This window comes from Stenella coeruleoalba (genome assembly GCF_951394435.1).
Source record: "Stenella coeruleoalba genome assembly, chromosome: 3".
In the NCBI taxonomy this organism is placed as follows: Eukaryota; Metazoa; Chordata; class Mammalia; order Artiodactyla; family Delphinidae; genus Stenella; species Stenella coeruleoalba.
The window spans coordinates 35,804,552-35,827,345 of NC_137148.1; the positions used below are offsets into that span (position 1 = coordinate 35,804,552).

Here is a 22,794-nt window from a genome sequence, read left to right on the forward strand (position 1 = left end):
GTCACTTTATTTTATAAATGATGCAACCAGAAAAGCTGACAGATTTTACTAAAGACATTTCCACTGTACCTACTAATTTCTTTTTTTTTTTGGCCGTGCCACGTGGCTCGTGGGATCAAACCCTGGCCTCCGGCAGTGGAAGTGTGGAGTCCTAACCACTGGACCGCCAGGGAATTCCCTACTGTATTATTATTTTAAAAGTTCTGGCTTCAAAGCAAGCCAGAAACAGAAGCAGAAAAATTATTTTGCTAGAAATATTTACAGGCTGTGAGGGCCTTTCTGAAATGTAGATCGAGGGGTGTGTGTGCGTACATCTTCTTCTTACTAAATCATACGTGATCAAGCATTTACTACTGATATGAGTCATAACTGAAATTTGTAGAGTGCTTTTAGACTGGCGCTTACCAAGCAGCTTCACATTCATTATAAATCCCGTACTGTACATTAGCATGGGCTAATACATTTCCTTATTCTCTGTTCTTAGGATGAAGTAGCACCCACCAAGTTTTTGAGACAGCTCACGGCTTAGAGGAAGGCTCATCTAAATAAAGGCCGGCTAAAGTGGCATTGCGGGGATTTAATCCTCCTCTGGCTGCCCGTGTGACCAGAAGGCTGATTTGCAAGTTTCTTCTTTCCTGGGGTCCAGATTATCAGGTCTCCGGGGCCCTGCAACTTGACAGCAAAAGTGCAAAATGAAGAAGATCAGAGATACGCGCCAGCAGCGGGGACCTGAGGGCCTCTGCGGGGCGTTTACACACCAGAGCAAAAGGTTCCCTGGCCATCAAAGGAAATAGCAAGCTGGAGCCTTTGTTTTGGGACACAGCCACCTACCACAGAGCACCAGCACGGCCAGCCAGAAAGTTCTTGGATCCTGATCAGGGAAGCGGCTCTGGTACCTGGACGTGTGCCTGATGGTCCAGTTAGAGCTGGGAAGTTCAGCGTGAAGGAAGGTCTCGAGCGAGGGCGGCTTCGGGCTTGGCTGGTAGGCGGTTCTGGCATTGGCCTCTGCCCTCCCCCGGCCGAAGGGGGGGCTTGCCCAGCTCCCAAGGACACAGGGCTCTGGCAGTCAACTCCCATCTCCCCCCCGCCGGGCCCCTTCGGCCCCTCCCCAGCCTGCCCCCCCATCGGTGCCTCTGCTGAGATGGAAACGTGGGCCTGCGGAGGACGATGACTGCCTTGTATGTGAATGGAGGCGGCCTGGAGAACACCCGCTATGCCAGGTGGGACCGGCGAGAGAGCGTGGAGAGTGGCGGTCAGACGGAGTGCACCAAGGAGGACGGAGAGGGACAGCCTCGCCAGCTGACACCCTTCGAGAAGCTGACCCAGGACATGTCCCAAGACCAGAAGGTGGTGAGGGAGATCACGCTGGGGAAACGCATCGGCTTCTACCGCATCCGAGGGGAAATCGGAAGTGGGAACTTCTCCCAGGTCAAGCTCGGGATTCACTCCCTAACCAAAGGTAGGATCCAAACTCCACCGGTGATGCCCAGGGTGTTGGGACCTGGTTGGGGGTCGGGTTAAGAGTCCAGGGCCAAGGAGGCAGGTGAGGCGTCATCACTGAGCCCCTGCTAAGTGCAAGTCCTATACCGGCCGCCGTCCATTGTTGCCGCCGTTCATTTTCACAGCGATGGTGTGAGCTCAGTATTTTTATTTCACTTTATAGATAAGGAAACTAAGATCCAGAGATGTCAAATGTGGCTTTAGCAGTTTAATCTTAGAAGATTTTGACTCCAAAAACTCTCCCACTGTAGCATGCAGGTGAACTCACTAAAACATTGAGGGCAATCTGTCCTCTCCAGTTACACCTTGGAGAAGCGGAGGGGAGTGTGGCTTGATTCCAAGGCCACTCGTATTCCGGGTCCTTATTTGTAACTTCTGTTTGTGTTTGTTTGTCAATACCAGTGGCACAGGGGACCTCCCGGATGGTCGGTGGATAGCGGGGTCCAGCCTCTCCTCCTTACCAGAGGCTGCTGCTTCTGTTAGGTTTGGGGAAAAGGGACTTGACCTCAAGAACTTCTCTGCTTCAGTCTGCTCTGTACTAGTTCTCATTGTTGTCAGCTCCTTGCTTGCTACCAAGTAGCCACGCTTGCTTGGTTGCTGGTCACTCTGGATTCTAGCCCAGCAGCGCCCACCGCTCTGGCCTCAGAGAGGAGCTGTGTGGAGAGACCAGCAGCCCTTTGCTGCCCAACCCATGTGGGCATTTCTCCAAGTTACCTCTAATTTAGCTAACTAAGCCTGGAAATAGTCATAACGGAGTCACAGAACAGAGAAAGAATGCCTGCAACTCGGTATAATCTACAGACTTCCTAAAGCCCATGGGCTCTGCCCTCTCCCTGAGAGTCCCGTACTGACATTTATTCTCCTTGCACTCAGGCTGCCACCACGTCTCCAGGGCTGCGCTTTCTCGTGTCAGAGTTTTGTTTTCTTTTCTTCTCCAACCCCCAATCCCATTGCCCGCTCATCCCTGTTTGGCCCCTATGGAGAAAGTACCACAACCTCCTCTACCTACACACACACACACACACACACACACACACACACACACACCCCGCACGCACATGCGTGCACACACGCCCAAGTCACTGGAGCTCCAAGTCCCCTTCTATCTTGCTCTGAGCCCGAGTGTCTGGGTTCATGCCTACTCACCTTACCTACCTGGGGACATTACAGCGCTCCTCTGAGCCCTCAGGTTCCTCGCTGACAAAATGCAGCCAGTAGCATTGATTACGTTACTCATAAAAGCAGCTCTAGGGCTGCGATTCACATCTAATTGGGAAAGATGTTGCTTTTCAATAGTCTAGAGCAAGAGTGAAAGACAACATAAAACACATAAGGAGATAAGGGGCCAGAAATTGAAAGGAAGACATGAACAGGAAGTGGAGAGGAGAAGTTGCATAAAGGCAAACCAGGAGAGGAATTCAGAAAGGGGAGAGTGTCCGTTGTGGCAGGGAGGTCACAGGGGCTAAAGTCTGAGCAAAGCGTGTTGGAGCTGCTTCCCGAGTGTAGGTTCAGATATTAGATTCTAGTGGAGAGGATAGGATAGTGGAAAAAACATGTGCTTCAGAATCAGACAAATCTGTTCAAATCCTCGTTCAGTCACTTACTAGGTATCTGACTTCATGCATATTACTTAGCCTTTTTGGTCTTCAGTTGCCTCAGCTGTAAAATAGAGATAATGACTCGTATCTTAGAATTGTTGGGGAAATTAGGAATAATATATATGAAGTACATGGCACAGAGTAGCCACTCAATAAATGGTAGCTATCATTGTGCAAGTCTATTTTTTACTTAAACCTATTTCAGAAGGAAATTTGATATTAAAGTCATGAAAACCCATGAGTAGAAGGTAGTGGTAAAAATAAATACAATGCACACAAATTTCAAAGTTCTGTTTATTTATTTTTCCAGCTTTATTGAGATGTGATTGACATATAATATCATGTAAGTTTAAGGCGTACAATGTTCTGATTTTATGTATGTATATATTATGAAATGATTACCACAATAAGGTCATTTAACACACTCACCACCTCATATAGTTACAATTTCATATGTGTGTGGTGAGAACTTTTAAAATCTATTCTCTTAGCAACTTGCAAAAAATGTTAAAGGGGGACTTCCCTGGCAGTCCAGTGGTTAGGACTTCACACTTCCACGGCAGGGGACATGGGTTTGATCCCTGGTGGGGGAATTAAGATCCCGCAAGCCACACGGCATGGCCAAAAAAATAAAATAAAATTTAAAGGAAACTTACGAAGTGACTGAAAGTAATTTAAAACATGCCAAAAACCCATCTGTGAGTTTCTCTTTACCTTACTTAGGAGAGTGAAGGGAGAACCGATACAGAAATAACATTTTTATGCTGTGTTTCGGTGCTATTTAAGGCTGTTTTCATGCACTAAAATCACTGCATGCCCCATGAGTGTTCAAGGTTCCACTTCGGGAAACACTGACCTCATCTAGCCCTCCTGAATTTCACAAATGGGGAGATGGAGGCTCAGAAGTGGCTGTCCCGGGGTCATGGCAGAGACAGGCTTAGAACCCAGCTTCCTTTTCGCTGCAAGCTACCTCGGGATTTTGGTGCAGGGTGGAGGGGGCAGCTCTTTCACATGCTGCCCTGAACAAGCCGACCAAGTGGGCTACCACTGCCTTCTTCAGCCCCAGACCCCCGCCAGACCCCACCCTGCTCACCAGCCATTCTCCTTCCTGGCGGCCGGACTGCCGAGGAGGGATCCTGCCCTCCAGTGCCTGCAGCAGGGAAGCAGGGGACAATGCGCAAGTCCTAGAGTGTATAACCAAGACTCAGAAGCAGCACCTACCTTCTGCCCGCCCTCCCCGTTCAGACAGTGTGTAAGAGAGAGCGGCACCTTGTCTTGAAGGTGGCAGAAGGTAGTGCAATATTGTGGAAAGATATCAGCTTTGGAGTCAGCCAGACCTGCGTGGAATTCCAATTCTTTTTTCCTCTAGCTGTGTGACCCCCGAACAAGTTACTTTACCATTCTGTGCCACAATTTCCTTACGTGTACGTGAAGGAAATATATCAGCTGCCTAGGATTGCTAGGAGGAGCGAATTTTAAAAAGATATGATATACCGAATATTTACCATGTACCTAGACAGAGCATGTAGCAAGTATCCATTAAGTGCCAGTATTAGTCTGCTTTCAAAAAAGTCCAGGTCCTTTAGGCCTGTGTGAGTCACACGTCATTCGTTTCATGGGACAGAAGCCGACTCAGATGAGCTCACGCTGACAGGGTGACTTGTGTGCAGGGGAATCTTGTGGCCGCTCAGCAGGGAGGTAGAGCCACGTTTCAAGGATGGAGGTTACCCCCTCCATCTCCCCGTTCTCTGGGGTTGCGCGGCTTCTCATTTCTACTTCGTACTTCTTTCTGCGGAGTGGCCTTCTCTGCTTAATTACCCAAAGGCATATGGCCAAGAATGATTGTTTCCAGTCCCATATCTACATAACCTCTCAACTTTATCCCATCTCCATCCCACTAGTTTCATTCTATTTCAGCTCAGATTTTGAAAAGAGAATATAATCGCTCACTGACCAGCCGGCGATAGGCCACCGCTGAGTCAAGGGCCTGCCTATGTCAAGTCAGCTGCAGCCTTTCGGGTCACACGACCCACTGCACTGTCAGCAGGGCCCGAGGTCCAAAGAAGCGTCTCTGAGATGGGAGAGTGGAGAACACAGTAGATTGATGGACATACCATCACCGCGACAATAACCAGCTAAGCAGGGAAACCACCGCAAGCCAGGAGCAGGAAAGCGTCTAATTCCTTGGACAGGCTGTTATGTGAGGAGGACAGAAGAAAGAGGAAGGACCACAATTGGTGTTTACATAGTGACTTTCTTCTTGAATGCCAAAGGCTTCTTGCCTGTTGGATTACAGAATTCACTTAATTCTAGTCCCTTGAGTTTCAGAGAATGCGGTGTTTTCCTGCTGTGTGGATGGGGGCCTCAGTGGCCTCACTATCATGCTCTCCTCACTCCTAAACCACCACAGAGTAGCCCTATTGTCAAAGGCTCAATGTCAGCCTCTGCTTATGGGATGAGATGGGTGCACAAAAGGAGAGGAAGGCCAAAAGCACAGGCAGAGGAAAAATCAGTTCAACAGGCACATTTAAACAAGCCAGAAAATGTTAACAGCAGGTCATTGTGTACATTGTACTGATGCAACAGGAAAATGAATCCCAGATTTCACCTCCCAACTTGCAGACTCATCCCGGGATGGCCTCGTCCTGGTACCGTGCTCATCTCTCTTCTGGGTTCTATCAGAAGTGAGCCCAGGAAAGAGTAGGAAGGTGAGGACAAAAGGAACTGAGAGTGTGAAGGAGGGGAGACCCAGATGTGAATCGATGTGGGGATGAAGAAAGAGACGGGCGATGTAGGTACTAGGAAGTGAGAACTCTGGGAGGATGACAGAGGCAAGACTGGAAGATTGTGACTTATGAAAAGAGGGAGGACGTTAGGCTACCAGGAGCAGACTGGGTTGGAAAGACAGGGGGACATTCCTCTAAAATCTTTACCTCTACAATGGAAGGAGATTTATCAGGGAGTGGTTTAGCTTTGCTGGGAATTACAAATACCCTGTCCCATTACCAGGCCATGTCAGAAGACTTAGTCTGAAGAGCGATTTGTATAAATACGGTTCCCATGCAAAGCCAGCTTGCCAAGAATTGTCATTAGGTTTTCTAGGAAATATGGACAACCTGGATAAGATAAAGGAGGAGGTTCCCAGGGAAGCGGAGGGTTTCTGTGCCAGGGGCAGCTCCCAAGACAGTAGTTTAAAAAAAGACACCAGCTGCTCTGGCTCCCTAAAGAGAAGGCTCCAGTATAGGCCCCTGCTGGCTGGAGTTTATTTTTATAGCTAATGGCTCAGATTCTCCTGGGCCTTGCAAGCTGATCGGGCAGGCTGAAGCCATCATGAGTCCCCTTTTAGGCTGATTAGAAATTTCTCAAAAGAAATGACGCACTGGGCTTCTGAATATTTTATGTCCCATCTGTTGCCTCAAACAAAAGTAAAAGAGGCCATGGGTGCCCGTCCCTTTCTCTGTTGCTGTCCTTTCTGACCCCTTCATCCCTAGTCTTCTTCTCTGTTACTCTAGTCTCATGTTTCTAGAAGCCTTTCTTCTTCTCTCTCGATTTATTTATGCATCGGTTCATTCCTTCTTTTTTAAAAAATATAATAAACTCTCTTGTGCCTTACAGAGATGAATGAGATACAGCTCTTGCCTGATAGGAACTCGCAGTAGGTAATGGAGACAGACAGGAAACAACTGATAAGTGCTGTCACAGGGTGAGGTTACAAAGGGTGTGCTCGACTGTGGCTGAAATCAGGAAAGGGTCAATCGATCAGGAAAGGCTTGCATTAGGTCTTGACGTTTTCGGAGAAATAATGCAGGACACAGAGGAAAGGGAATTCCAGTCAGAGCGAGAGGATGTAAAGTGACTGGAGGTGTGAGCCAGGGTGCGGAGTGTTTGGAGATTTAAGAGTAATTCAATGAGGCTAGTGCATGGGATGCACCCACAGAGCAGTGGGAGATATGGTGGGTGATGGAGGCAGGGACTAGATCATGGAGAATCTTCTTGCATATTTGGATTTTGTCATTTATGTATCAGGAAGCCATTGAAGAGCTTGAAGCAAGCAATTAATAAAATGATTAACTATTAATTATTTCAGTGAGGAAAGGGAATTGAAGTTGGGACATGACAAGAGTCAGGCATGTCAGAATAAAATATTAGTCTAATGATCCAGATGAATGATGATGTCCACCTCAACTAAGGAAGTGACAGTGAGCATGGAGAGAAGGGGATGCATTTGAAAACTATTTTAGAGTATTGGGAAACCTGTGGTCAACTGCATGGGGGAAAGCAGGAGAGGACAGGGAGGGGAAGAAGGAAAGATGACTCCCAGGTTTCCAGCCTTAATGACTTAGCAGTGAATAGTGAATACAGGAGAAGAAGTGGATTTGAGAGTGCAGATCTGGAAGCAGTGACTTGGAGGTACATGGAGGTCAAGTAAAGGAGCCCAATGACCATCTTGGAACCCAAGAGACAGTATGCATGAGAAATAAAGGTTTGGGGCCTAACAAATCTGGGGTACAGTGAAAGTCTTGTATGTCCTGGTCGTAGGCTCCTTGGTGTCAGACGTTGTATCATATTGATCCTCAGACTTTCCCCACATTCATTATAACTAATAAATATTCAACAGATACTTGGTGAATTAAGTTAGTATAATAACTTCCCCGGAAAATCCAGTAGTGGTGGGAAGAGATATGGGAGGGAGCAATGCATGGCAGTACTCTCTGGTGGGTCCTTCATGCTCTAATCTCCTAGAAGGACAGGGCTGGGGGACTCACACAGGCTCCAGTAAAGCTTGACCGAGAAGGCCCAGTGGTTTTGAAAAAGGGGTCCCTCCTCTTGAGTACATTCATTAAAACAGCAGTTTAAAATTATGTTTTCTGGATGCAACTAGAGATTATCATACTAAGTGAAGTAAGGCAGAAGAAGAAAGACAAATACCATATGATATCACTTAGATGTGGAATCTAAAATATGCCACAAATGAACATATCTATGAAATAGAAACAGACTCACAGATGTAGAGAACAGACTTGCAGTTGCCAAGGGGCAGGGGGTATGGGGGAGGAATGGACTGGGAGTTTGGTGTTAGTAAATGCAAACTATTATGTATAGAATGGATAAACAAGGTCCTACTGTATAGCACAGGAGACTATATTCAATATCCTGGGATAAACCCTAACGGAAAAGAATATAAAAAAGACTTTGCTATACAGCAGAAATTAATGCAATATTATAAATCGACTATACTTCAATAAAAAAGTAAATTGAAAATAAATAAAATTATGTTTTCTTACTTTAAGAATGGTTAGTTATTGGCTTTGGTGAATCCATCCTAAAAATAAATTCAGTATTACTATAACAAAAAGAAGTTCCCTATTTATAATGCAAAGGACTCAAAATAATTTATATGCTCCAATGATGCAGGAAAGCTCAAGGATATTAAAGCATATGCACTTGGATGGAAGTCACACAGCCATTAAAAATCACAATTGTGGAGAGTCTGTGGTAACATGGAGGATGCGTGGGACACGATAATAAATGAAAATGCAAGGCGCAAACTTGAGTTACACTGCAGTGGGGATGCTTATCCTGGGCTCTTGTGAGTGTTAAGTGAGATCATTTATTCAACAAATATTTGTTGATCACCTCCCGTGTAACAGGCACTGTTCTAGGGACTGGAGATACAGAATTGAACGAAATAGACAACAATCTGTCCTGTGGAGCTTATGTTCTAGCAGGGAGAGACAGACAAAAGTAAGCCAGTAAAATATTCATTATGCTACGTAGTGATAAGGGACAGGAAGGAAGATAGAGCAGAGGGGAGGGGAGGGAGCACTGGGGGCTGCAGTTTTAGACAAAATGGCCAGGGACAGCCTCCCTGAGGAGGTGATCATTGAACTGAAGGGAATAAGGAAACTGGCCTTGGAGTCCATGGGGGAACGTGGTCAGGCAGAGGGGACAGCAAGCAGAAGAGCGCCAAGGTGGGAGAGTGCCTGTAAAACTCTAGGAACGGCTGAGGCGTGTGACAGCAGAGGGTGGCAGGGACCAGACCGCATAGGGTTAATACGCAGTATGGCAAAGTCAGGACTTCGGCTTTTCCTATGAGGGAAACCCGAGCCCTTTGAGGCAGCAGAGAAGTGACAGCGCGACCTGGCTTAACGCTTAATAGGATCACCTTGGCTGCTCTGTTGAAAATAGGCTGCAAGGGGTCAAAGGCAGAAAAGGAGAGATCAGCTAGGAGCCTATCGGAATAATCCAGGCGAGAGAGATTCCCCAGGAAGGGAGCAGTGAAAGGCTGAGAAGTGGCTGGATTCTGGCTGTATTTAGAAGTAGAGATAACAGGATTTGCTGACAGATTGAAAGTGGAGTGTAAAAGAGAAGAGTCAAATAATACTCAAGGTTTTTGTCCTGGATGACTGCAAGAAGAGAGTTTCCAGTTACTGAAACCGGGAAGACTGTAGAAGGAACAGGTTTGGGGCGGGGGAGATCAGTATTGGACGTGTTATGCTGGGCGTACCTGTTACACATGCACAGCGGAGGCTGTTGGTGCCTCACCCGTGTCTCCTTGGGCCTTACCATTTCAGTGCATGCAGGCCAGACCTTCAAATGCCAGTCTCTCCATCTCTTTGCCTCTGGGCTTCCTCTAGCTGCTGGAGCTGCTGTTCCTGCATGCGTGGGAAATAGAGGGCAATTAATGTCTGCCAGGAACAGCCAACGACTAGTTACTGGCGGTAGTTGATATACAAATACCCCAGCTCTCTCACTCTTCTCATGATAAAACTCAAACGATAACTGGCAGCAGGATCGTTGGAAGACGGAGGGAACCAAAGATGCCCATCGAGCTGAGAAGTCATCTTGAGACTGAAATGAGGCAGCCCCATATACTCAATGGATCAGTTTATTGAAGGGTGCCTTACAAGGTGGGTTCAGGATCGGCCCGACAAAGATCTGGAAGCACTCGCAGCTATCCTCTGCACCGCCCGAAGGGCCACTGGGGCAATTTTATAGCTAACCTAGAGTATGGGAGTACCCTTGAAAACAGGAAGTACCTTCCTAAGTCAAGATGATTGATTGGGTAACTAGTCTCGTGGGTACCAGGAAAATGTCAGGGAAGGTCTTCATCATTATTTGGGAACTAACAGAGCATAGAGGCCACGTGGACCTACCGATCATTAAACAATATCTGTTAACTACAAAGCCCTTGACAGAGAAGTGATTTGCCACATCGTGCAGTCCTGGGTAGGGTCAGTGGAAGGACAGGAAGAATTGTTTGAGCCCGAGATGATGTCAGTTATGCTAACAGCCATGCAGGATTAACTGGTAACTCGCTTAGTAACACATCCTTAATTGGCTGCCTTTCCTCATTCTTCTACCAGTGTTTCCTGGGTACCACCTCCTTCATCGACTGCTTGCACCTGATTCACTGCCTCATGATCTGCTTCTGTAAGAAGCCAAACTGAGACAACCAAGTGGAGGGGTCTTGTAGGCAGGAGTATTTATGCATCTGGAATTGTTGAGGAAATTGTAGGGATGTCCAAGGACTAAGCCTTCAGGCGTTGAACATTTAGAGGCTGGGCAGATGAAAAGAACACAGCAAAGGAGCCTTAGAAGAAGTGGCAAGAGGTAGGAGAAAAACCAGGAGCGTGTGTTTTCCTAGAAACCAAGTGACAAAGGTGTTTCTAGGAGGAAGGATGAAATCTGGAAACTGGCCATTGGTTTTAGCAACTTGGAGGTCATCGGTGACCCTGAGAGGAGCTTTTCTGGTAGCAATATCTCTTAGGTTCAAGACATAATGAGGGGAGGGCTGGAGACAGTGACGTAGAACCAGCTCTTTAAGAGAGTTTTGCTACAAAAGAATGAGAAGAAGAGCCTGATGCTAGAGGGGGAAGTGGGGTCGAGAGAGATTTTTTGTGGTTTCTCAAAAACTTTTTTTAATGTTTAACATACATAAATACAAAAAGAAGTATGAAAATCACAAATATGCAGTTAAATGAATTTTCCAAACTAAAAAGACCCATATAACCACTGCCAAGTTCAAAAAAGAGAACGTTCCCAGTACTTTAGAGGCTCCCCTATTCCCCCCTTCTGTTTACTACATCCCCAAGTATAACCACTACCCTGACTTCTAACACCACAGATTGTGTTTACCTGTACAATTTATATAAATGGCATCATACAGTATGTCTTCTTTTGTCTTATTTCATTTGTTCAATATTAAACTTGTGAAAGCTGGGGACTTCCCTGGTGGTCCAGTGGTTAGGACTTAGCTCTCTCACTGCTGGAGCCCCGAGTTCGATCCCTCGTGCAAGCCGCAAAGCACAGCCAAAAAAAAAAAAGTGGGAAAACCATCCGTATTATTTTATGTAGTTTAGATGCTTCATTCTTATTGCTACATAGCAGCCCATTGTACAAATATACTACAGTTTATTTATCCATTCTACTGTTGATGAACGTGAGGATAGTTTCCAATTTGGGGCTACTATGAATGACGTTACTATGAACATTCTAGTACAAGTCTTTTGGTAACATGTATGCATTTTTGTGGGGAAGACTTTTTTTTTTTAGATGGGTAAATAGCATGAAAGTATGCAGATGGAAAAGATTCAGTAGAAAGGTTAAAACTTATGACGCAGGAGAGAAGGAAGAAATCTTGGATGCCTGTTCTTGAGTAGAGGAGAGTAGATGGAATCTATTCAACATGTAGAGGGGTCTTCGCTAGGCCTTAGATAGGAGCAGGGACCATTTACCCAGAGAAACAGGAAGACAGAGTTTATGGGCACAGATTCAGGTAGGCTGGAAGAAGTGGCAGAAGGAACTTGAAATTCTCTTCTATGGCTTTCTTTACTCAATAAAATAGAAATCTAAGTCATCAGCTATGAGTGAGGAGAGAGAGAAGGTATTAGAGATTTGATGGGAGAAGAGAAGGCATGAAAGCGTCATCTAAAAGTGTAGGGGCACTATTGGACCAGGGAAATATAGTGTGTCTGCCAGGAGCAATAAAGACACACCTGAGGTTATAGATCATGAATTCGAAGTGAGACAAGCCGTCATGGTCACTGCATGGGTGTAGGCAGAGAGTAGGTGGGAGGTTGGATTTAACCAGGGTGTGGTTCAGCTGAGAAAACACGATGAGAGAGACCAGAGATGTTGAGGGAGTACACAGAGCCATGACAACAACAATAAAGATGCTCCTCCAGGGCTTCCCTGGTGGCGCAGTGGTTAAGAATCCGCCTGCCAATGCAGGGGACACGGGTTCAAGCCCTGGTCCTGGAAGATCCCACATGCCATGGAGCAACTAAGCCCGTGAGCCACAACTACTGAGCCTGCACTCTAGAGCCCACGAGCCACAACTGTTGAGCCTGTGTGCCACAACTACTGAAGCCCTCACACCTAGAGCCCATGCTCTGCAACAAGAGAAGCCACCACAGTGAGAAGCCCACACACTGCAACGAAGAGTAGCCCCCTGCTCGCCGCAACTAGAGAAAGCCCGTGCACAACAATGAAGACCAAACACAACCAAAAATAAATAAATAAATAAATTTTAAAGAAAAAGAAAAAAGATGCCCCTCCAGCGCACACCACCAATCCTCCCCATTCCTCAACCCAGAAACCTTTACCTCTTCTTCAACCCTAACCCTTGGCTGAACCCCAAGTGCTATTGATGCTCCCTTCTAAGTATCTCACCCTTTCCTAGTTGGATTAAATTGCTGTAATCTGTCTCCCTCATCCATATTTATGTCATCCTCTGCACTGCAGCCAGAAGCGGTCTTTTAGAAAATGCAAGGCTGGTCATATAGCTCGCTCTCTGCTTGAAACTTTCTAGTGGTTTCTCTTGGTTACCAGAGGGGAAGGGTGCAGGCAAGGGATAGTTAGCGAGTTTGGGATTGATATATACACACTGCTATATTCAAAATGGATAAGCAACAAGGACCTACTGTATAGCACAGGGAACTCCACTCAATATTATGTAACAACCTAAATGGGAAAAGAATTTGAAAAAGAATGGATACATGTATATGTATAACTGAATCACTTTGCTGTCCACCTGAAACTAACACAACATTGTTAATCAACTATACCCCAATATAAAAGAAAAGAAAAGAAAAGAAAAGAAAAGAAAAGAAACTCTCCAGTGGTTTCTCAATGCCCTTAATCTGAGGTCCAGAATATGACTCACAGATTTTGGCCCTGGCTGACTCTCCAGCCTCGTCTTGGCCTATCTTTTCCTTCATTTGTGCCAGCTCCACTCTCTTCTTTCAATTCCTCAAAGGCAGTGGTCTCCAAAGTAGGGTGCACATACCCATGGGGGTGCCTACTGGGATGAGGGAAGAAAATATTAGAACTTCTTTTCTATATTTATTTGTTATTACATGTTTTAAATTTCCATGATTACATACATTTAAAATGTGTATATTGGTAGTGCATGCATATAATTTATAAATAAATATACATAGAGAGCAATGCTCAAAAATGTTTATTAGTAAAGGAAGCTAATCAAAAAAGTGTATAGACCATTACCCTAAGGTATTAGGGTCTTTCCTGCCTCAAGATCTTCTCTCCTATACAACCTTACTATTAGAATCTCCCCTTATTGCTTCTCCCCTACTTTCCTCTAGTTAACATTTAGAGTCCAGGGAAAGTGTTAAAAATCTTCCCTGACCCTCTGACTCGGGGTACATCCCCTTGTTTTTGCTCCACTGCATCCCCCTCTCTTACCCTCCTAGCCCACTGTGCTGGACATCTTCCACCTGCTTCCCCAGATCCATTTTCCACCCTTCATTTTGCTCTCTGCCCCAGACTTCATCACGTCTCTTTAGTCCTGTGGGTTCCAGTTGGCTTTGGCTTGTAGGGAGCCCTTGAACTGGATCAAAGGAAGGAGAGGGAGAGCCTGAGATCTGTTCCCCCAGCCTGACTGTGAGGTTGATTCAGGCCAGCTGTACTTCTGGAAGGACGTCTCAGCTCCCCTCAAGGTAGCTTTCTCTACACAACCCTCTCTAGGTTCTAATATCTGCTCCCTCCCCCTGTCCCTTTGGTCCCAAAGACAGATTTTGCTTGGTCCACTCTAGGTTTGAAAGTTTGAATTCGTTGCTGACACTTAATGATTAGAATGACTGCATTACAATTCCGATATCTCTTGAAAAAAGTTAGATTTGATAACACTGAGTCTACATCCCAAACAGTAACAATTGTCTGGAGTTGAGTAGCAGCTGCCCCTTTGCTCTGGGGCATGTACTTCTCAGGACTCCACAGTCCCCACTACTCCCTGTTGCCTTACAATAAGCTTTCCACCCTGTTTCCACCCTGGCCTCTAGAGACATTTGAGTTTGCAAGTCCTGGTTTAAGGAAATGTGTCAGTCTCTTCAACAAATTTGGAGAAAGGGGAGGTTTACCTCTCGAATTTCTCTACTTCTCTCTCTCTCTCCTCTCCATCACTACCGAGAGAGTCCTCTCCCTGCGGTTGCTATCATCACCTCCAAAACCACCACCCTGCCCTCAGGTGTGCTCTGCTCCTATCCCTTTCCCACACTGCAGCCAGAGTACCCGTTCTAAAGTGGATATCTGGTTATGACAATCCCTTAAAACCTTGTAGTGTCTTCCTACTGCCCTAAAAATAAAGGCTACTTAAAAAAAAATTGAAGTATGATTAACTTACAATACCATATTACTTTCAGGTGTACAACATAGTGATCCAATGTTCTTATACATTACAAAATGATCGCCATGGTAAGCCATCTGTCACCATACAGAGTTATTACAATATTACTGACTATATTCCCTGAACTATACATTACATCCCTGTGACTTATTTTATAAGTGGAAGTTTGTACCTCAATCTCCATCACCATGTCAACTGAAAAAAAAATGCACAACCTAAAAGTTGAGAATTATGTTTTATTCAGCAGACAAAACTGAGGACTTAAGCTGGGGACACAGTCTCTCAGATGGCTCTGAAGAGGTGAGGGGGGAGCCAGGGTATATAGAAGCTTTTGCAACAAAGACCAGGTAGTCAGAACTTCAAAAGATTACTGTTAATTAAAGAACACCGGATATTGCAAGTTAAGGAATTCAGCACTTTTCTGGGTATGGGAAGATGCAAAAGTCGGGACTCATTGAAATCATTCCTTTGATGTGCACCTCAGCTATCTGGGGCCAGTATCCTGCGCTTTCTCATTCTGAGTCTCCTCAGGGTGCAGGGGGGGTCGGGTGGCAGCAGAGCTGACTGCTCGATGGCTGGCATCCCATTTCTATCCTGAGTTCCCTCAGGCCTCACCTTCAGCGGCTGTAACGTGAAGGCTTAATGGCTGCAACATCCTTTGTTTACTGATATGTCCGGCAAAGTTTTTTTTCCTCTGAGAGTGTATTTCTTCGTCTTCCCACCGCCAAGACTACATTTCTTGAAATAATTTCCAGGTCTCTGGGTAATGTGACGCCTGCCTACGCTGCAGGCTGGTTTGGGACCCCTTCCCCCCAGCCTGCCAATTCTCCATGCCCAGCGGAGTGGGCTCCTCTTAGATCCTGAAACACAAACGTGACATCTCGCCCAGACCTGGCACACTGTCCCCTTCCCATGGCCAAGTATTGGGCCTCCCTCCTCACCTCCTGTTCACAAGGCAAGTGTCATTTCTCAAGGGATCTCTCTGTTCTCCTATGTGCGCCCCTTCCTAACACGTGCCACGCTTGTAATGAGGGTTTTTTCAAAGTCTCACTGGACTGTAGGAGCATGTCTGTCTTTTTCACAGTCTGGTGCAGAGTAGGTACTGCCTGAACATTTGTTGAAAGAGTGGACTTAGAGACCTAGTTCTTCACGAGCCGGCAATTTCTACCACTTAGTGACAATTCAGAACACCAGGGCTTTTTCAAATGTTTCAGATGATTATACATGTACGTTATGCGGCATGACTATAATCTGATTTAACACAAAGCGGAGGAAACAGGCTGGGACTAGAGTGAGCCATCGGACGCCTGAGGGTGTAGAATTTCAGAACGCATTTCCTCTCGCCAACATTCTCCTGCCTCACTCTGGTCCCGGCCGTGGGAGGGCAGCCTTTCCTAAGAACCGCTCAAATATAAAACTGAAAATCTAAAACTAGGATTGTCCTAAAGGGAGGTTTGAGACAGCGGCCTGGACGCACACCCCAACCGGATTCTTGGGCGGTCGCAGGGTGAGCAGCGCGCGTGCAGCTGCGGCGGCCGAGGGGGCGGCAGAGAGGGACCCGCACCTAAGCAGAAGAAGCCTGGCCTGCGCTGGGGAGGACCCTGCCTCCGCAGGCAGGCTGCCAGGCTGAAGGACGGAATTCATTATTCTAGCCCTTGGGATAACAGCTCGCCTACCAGGCTACACAAAACCAGAGTTTCTGTTTCAGGTAAAGAGCGGCGGGGAATCTTAATCCTAAAGCCTCAACAGCAGAAAGGACGCGAGCAGCGGGGCGAGAACGCCCCGGGGACCGGCCGTGGCGGTCCATCCGTCTGCCGGGAGGATTGCCTGCGGAGGTCGCGGGAGCCCTGAGGGTCCTGCTCCGTGTAGCTTCCCTCCTCCTTCCCCACCCGAGCAAGCGCGGTCACCTCAGGCACCAGCGAGCCCTGCCTCTTCGTCTTCCAGGAGTCCTAATGGACCTACTTTTAACAAACCGATAACACTCCTATTTTAAACTAGCAGCTTCTATTTTCATGCCCATAACCACTGTGCCAAAAGTTCCTCAAACCAGTTGTTTTGCAAGTAGGTCAAACAGGCGCCCTGCCATCCCGTTCTCCCTGTTTATTTGCCTGCAAAATTCTTTCTCATCTAATAGAAAGTCTGGTCCAGTTTGAACCAAAAAATGAATGAAGTGTTACTTCGGAGTAGCGATTCATTCATTTTCAAACATTAACCATTTTTATTACACAATCTATGTTAATTGTATAATTAATTGTAGGAAAATTAGAAAACACAGAGAAGTAAAAAAAAAAAAATTAAAGGAAAACCATCCATTAGCGGGGGATAAACTGGGAGATTGGGACTGACATATATATGTGACTATAAAATAGATTAATAATAACCTGCTGTATAGCACAGGGAACTCTACTCAATACTCTGTAATGGTCTACATGGGAAAAGAATCTTAAAAAGAAAAAGAGTGGATATATATACGTATCACTGATTCACTTTGCCGTACACCTGAAACTAACACAACATTGTAGATCAACTATACTACTCCAATAAAAGTTTTAAAAAAAGAAAACCATCCATGATCCCCCCCCATTAATAAAATAACTATTCTAAACATTTTGGTGTATATCTTGCCAGATTTTTTCCCATGCGAATGCACATTTGTGTTTTTCCTCACTTGTTCTATACTGAACAACTTTCCATGTTCATAAATCAAGATCAACGTGATTGTTTTGATAGCTGCATGTTGTACCATTAGAGAGAGAGATGAACCACGCTTTAACCATCTTTCTTGCTGGACACTTAGGCTGTTCCCAGTGTTAGAGAAGTCTTCTTACACAAACAATCTTGTACACGTGTCCGATTATTTCTTTAAGATTAATTGCCAAAAGTAAAAAGGGTGGGTCAAAGGGTGTGACCATTTTAAAGACTCTTAAGACGTAATACCAAACTACAGTCCAGAACCATCTTACCAACTAGTCCTCCCACCAGCAGCACCTTGCAGTGCCCGACTCTTCATGGCTTTCCAACAATCCAGACACACCGAGCACTGGTGTTTCCTGTACTGGTACATGGTGTGCCAGGCACTGACAAAGTCAAATCAGATCAAACAGCCCACGCAAGGAAGGGGGTAGGAGGAAGAAACAGATGAGGAGTCAATATTTATAGTTAGATGTGCTGAGATTATAGTACAGAGAATACACAGAAACTGGATGTCATCATCTTCCTGGGACAGGTGTCATAGAAGGCTTCCTGGAAGAGGTTGGTTCTGAGGCTGGCCTTGAAGACTCATCCGGCATTAACTGAGTAAAGAACAGGAAGGAGTGATGAGCCAGAGAGAGGAAATAATCCAGGTAGATCCAGGAAGAGGAAAGATCCCAGGCATGAATGTCCTGTACCTTTTCAGTTAACAGCAAAACGTTCTGTAACGTTAGACTACAGGGTGCATGGGGAGGTGGTTAGGAGCGGTGGGCCATGGGGCTGAAGAGGTAGCTTGGGCCTGATCAAGAGGGGCTCTGTCGGCTAAATAAAGGTGCTTTAACTTTATCCAGAAAACTGGATAAAGCTCACCAAACTGAAACCTCCTTGGGAGGCAGGAGTTGGCATTAAAACCTGTACGTGGTAGAGTCACACTGATCTAAGGGACCAGCATGGATGTTGAACTCAAAAATTGCTGTTTGTCATTACTGCTGAGGAGCTTTCTGAGCTGGAAATAGCCACTTAACCTCTGTGTCTAGTGAAACAGAGGGACTAGGTTCCTTCCAGTTCTAAATAGCTATGAACTCAGGCACATCCTTTGACTTTTTTTTTTTTTTTTCTTCCAGAAAAGGTGGCCATTAAGATCCTGGACAAGACCAAGTTGGACCAGAAAACCCAAAGGCTCCTATCCCGCGAGATCTCCAGCATGGAAAAACTGCACCATCCCAACATCATCCGCCTTTATGAAGTCGTGGAGACTCTATCCAAGCTCCACTTGGTGATGGAGTATGCAGGGGGTGGGGAGCTCTTTGGGAAAATCAGCACTGAAGGGAAGTTCTCAGAACCAGAGAGCAAGCTCATCTTCTCCCAGATTGTGTCTGCCGTGAAGCACATGGTGAGCAGGGCGAGGAGGGAGAGTCCTGCTCCCATTCTACCCACAGTGGGAGCATGGGGCTTTAGTTTACCATCATCTAAGCATCCCCGAAGACTTTAGTCCTACAAGGGCAGACAGCAGTCCCTTCTGCGAGAGTCAGATGTCTGTCTGGGATTGTGCTCCCCGCCTCCGAAGCAATGCCCAGGGATCTCCAGTTCCACGGCAGCCTCCTGGCCTTTGTGGAAGTTGGCAGGACTCACTCTGAGCAGCCGGATGACCATCACCCCTTCCTTGGCCACATGCATTCCTCCAGCCCTGTCTTCCACTACTTGGAGAGCTGGCTTCTCACTGCTTCTTGGCCTTGCCTCCCTAATTCTGTGTCTAGGATGCCCTCTCCCCTCTTTTCACATCTCACATCCTCAATCCCATCCACACTTCGTGACCCAGCTCAGTTCTGTCTCTCTCTGAAACTTTCTTCAATCTTGGGTCAGCCCGCGCTGATCTTCATGCCTTTGGTGAACCCCACTAGCTCTTTTGTTTGTTTGTTTGTTTGTTTGCGGTACGCGGGCCTCTCACTGTTGTGGCCTCTCCCGTTGCGCAGCACAGGCTCCGGATGCACAGGCTCAGCGGCCATGGCTCACGGGCCCAGCCGCTCCACGGCATGTGGGATCTTCCCGGACTGGGGCACGAACCCGTATCCCCTGCATCGGCAGGCGGACTCTCAACCACTGCGCCACCAGGGAAGCCCCCCACTAGCTCTTGCTGCCTCTGTGCTCAACACATTAACACTTGCTTGTGTCATTCTTATTTTAGTTCTCTGATTATGTCTTTAGATAAACCTGGACTCCATAAGCATACTCCCCAGTTCCTCCATGAACTGGTTCTCCTGTGCCCTCCCTATTGTTGGTTGTCCTGCTGGGCACACAGGAGGAATCTGACTTGCAGACCTGATGACCGCTTGTACCACTCTGTTAGTGCAAAGGTTTTCTGCCCTCTTTGCCAAGCTCTCAGTCCAATTGGCAGGAAGAGACACTTGTCTGGTGTCTATATTAGTTGAGAGGCTGTTTCTAGTTTGCTCCTCTGTTCGGATGTCATGAGACAAGAACTGGGATCAGTGAGCTCCTGGCCAAATTATTCGCAGGTTACTAGTGACCTAAGGGGCCCAAGATGGCAGCTGGGAGGGAGAAGGGGAGGAAAAAGAAGTGAGCAGGGAGAACGTGAGTGTGATGGTAGTGGCTGTTTCAGACCTGTGGTTGTCATCTAAGTGGCCCTGTGCTGGGGTGAACTTTCCCTGGGCCAGGGAATAAGCCAGACCCTTACCAAGCAATGGAGCAGATGGGCAGAGCCTTGCACATTCTACTTGGAAAAGAGATCTGGTGGGAGAGCAGAAGAGGATCCAGCAGTAGAGGATGCAGACTGAGTCCTCTGAGGCTGTACACCCTGACCTTTCTCCTAGCCCTCTGGTCTCCAAAAAGAGGAAGGGTGAATGATAGACATAGATTCCAATTTTATCAGGTTTGTTTGCTATGTGCCAGGACCATGCTGAATGCTATAGATACAGCATCACATACAGGTCTCACAACAGCCTTATGAGGCGGTTCTCAGTGTCCCATTTTCCCAAGAAGGAAGGCAACACTCACATACACACCTGGTATAGTTGAATCTAGAATTAACCAAGATGTCAGGCTCCAAAGCCTGGATTCTTGCCACAGGAGATCCAGCCGGAAAAGTGACATTAAACCATTTCCCAAGAGCCCTTGGCATTAAACTGGTCAAGGGTCTTCAAGGTTGCCTGGATCCAGAATTCAAGGGTAGGGATTGGATCTGCTGCCAGAACCTTGCCCAACATAGTATCCTCCCTTCTATTGAATCCTATAGCGATAAAGGAGCCCACCCAAAGGAGCAGGGGTGTGGACTTGGGAGAGGACTCCTCACCTTCTTGGGGTTGGCCCTTCTCAAGACATTGCTCAGCCAGAAAAACCCATACATGGTCTCAGAAAGGAAGGATGACTGTTTCACTGTGTTTCACAAGATCTGGGTCTTACTTCTGGCCCTAATTCCTGAGTCCACGTGTGGGGGACAGACTCCAACCCTCACCCCACAGAACAGAACCTTTGGTCTGCTTGGAGGGTGTGGACTTTACCCTGGGCTAACAGTTATGACAGGGCAGCTCTCAAGATCTGAGGTCTGACATGACTTAAGTTGATCTCCATTGAATTTCTGTTGTTACACCATTATCACCTCATTGTTTCAGAGCCACTGATGCATCTTTAATGTTGGTATATTACTTTGAAAATGATGACTTTTTCCCCCGTTGTCTTCTTTCCACAGCATGAAAACCAGATTATTCACAGAGATCTGAAAGCAGAAAATGTGTTCTATACCAATAATACTTGTGTGAAAGTGGGGGACTTTGGGTTCAGCACAGTAAGTAAGAAAGGTGAAATGCTGAACACTTTCTGTGGGTCTCCTCCCTACGCGGCGCCCGAGCTTTTTCGAGACGAGCACTACGTTGGCGTTTATGTGGATATCTGGGCCTTGGGGGTGCTTCTGTACTTCATGGTGACGGGCACCATGCCGTTTCGGGCAGAGACCGTGGCCAAACTGAAGAAGAGCATCCTGGAGGGAACGTACAGCGAGCCTCCGCACGTGTCAGAGCCCTGCCTCCGGCTCATCCGGGGAGTCCTCCAGCAGGTACCCGCCGAGAGGTACGGAATCGACTCCATCATGAACAATGAGTGGATGCAAGGAGTGCCGTACCCCACCCCTCTGGAGCCTTTCCAACTGGATCCGAAACATTTGTCAGAAACCAGCACCCTCAAAGAAGAAGAAAATGAGGTCAAAAGCACTTTAGAACACTTGGGCATTACGGAAGAGCATATTCGAAATAACCAAGGGAGAGATGCCCGAAGCTCCATCACAGGCGTCTATCGAATCATTTTGCATAGAGTCCAAAAGAAAAAAGCTTTGGAAAGTGTCCCAATAATGATACTACCAGACCCTAAAGAGAGGGACCTAAAGAAGGGGTCCCGTGTCTACAGAGGCATAAGACACACATCCAAATTTTGTTCAATTTTATAAATTGCATTAGACTGCCGGTCATTAAGCAAGATCATTGTTGCTGCTTTCAAATTTTTTCACCAACTTGAGTGGAGACTTTTTTGTAATTTTTAAATAAATTTAAATTTAAGATATGCATTTCCCCTCCGCCCCCCCCCCGCCCCCGCCAAAAAAAAGTCTATTAGCTCAGATTCTGGCTTGGTTTGCAACCTCATCTTGTTTTCAAACTCCAGCATTCACTCAGTTAATCGAGAAATACTTACGCAGTGCCTACCATGTGCCAGGTGCTGTTTAAGGTGCTGCAAAATAAAAAATAGGCCAGGTCCTTCCTCTCCTGTGCAGGATAGTCTAGTCATTACTGCAGTTTGTCCTGAGGCTGTAACTAGACTCATACCTTCCTTCCTCCATCAACCACTGTAAATTTCCCTCACCTTTGGCCAGCATTCCGGCTGGTCTAGATTGGGTGGTATGACCCAGACCTTTATCATCAAAGGATCTGAACCCTTAGATGCCTTGCTCTTGTTGGCTCGTGGTTGCTGCAATTGCCTCTTCACCATTATTATGAGGCTCTAAAGTAACACTCTTGGGTTCAGACATACTCCTCTTCAGCTCCTTATGAAAGTCAGGGTCAGTAATTCCCACCACTATAATAGCTCCTTTCTTTGCCGGCTTGTCACCTGGCATGGGGATCCCAAAGTGACCATGTGGTAGCCATAGATCTCAATTCACTGGACCCCTACTGGGTCTCCCGGTAGAAGCATCCCCCTGCCCCTAGGATCGAAAACCTCTAATCTAGCCAAGCCGAGACTGTAGGAAAAAGAAGTACAAATTCTTCAAGTGGGTCCCTGATTGTGATGGTAAGAAAAGTCAATCATGCTTCTACCCAGTGGTTCCCAGACCTGTGTATTTTAACAGCAGGGGACACA

At 46.6% G+C, this 22,794-nt stretch overlaps 1 protein-coding gene across 3 annotated transcripts in view; it reads left to right on the plus strand.

Moving 5' to 3' along the window:
• Positions 1-21,947, plus strand: part of NIM1K (NIM1 serine/threonine protein kinase) — a 70,574-nt gene extending 48,627 nt beyond the window's left edge. For all 3 annotated transcript variants that reach the window (XM_079918313.1, XM_079918315.1, XM_079918314.1), the window contains 3 exons: positions 485-1,459; positions 18,561-18,829; positions 21,140-21,947. In XM_079918313.1, the coding sequence (XP_079774439.1) occupies positions 1,168-1,459; positions 18,561-18,829; positions 21,140-21,889 (1,311 nt within the window). In that variant the 5' untranslated portion in view covers positions 485-1,167 and the 3' untranslated portion in view covers positions 21,890-21,947. The remainder of the gene's footprint in view (positions 1-484; positions 1,460-18,560; positions 18,830-21,139) is intronic.
• Positions 21,948-22,794: the final 847 nt, after the last annotated feature.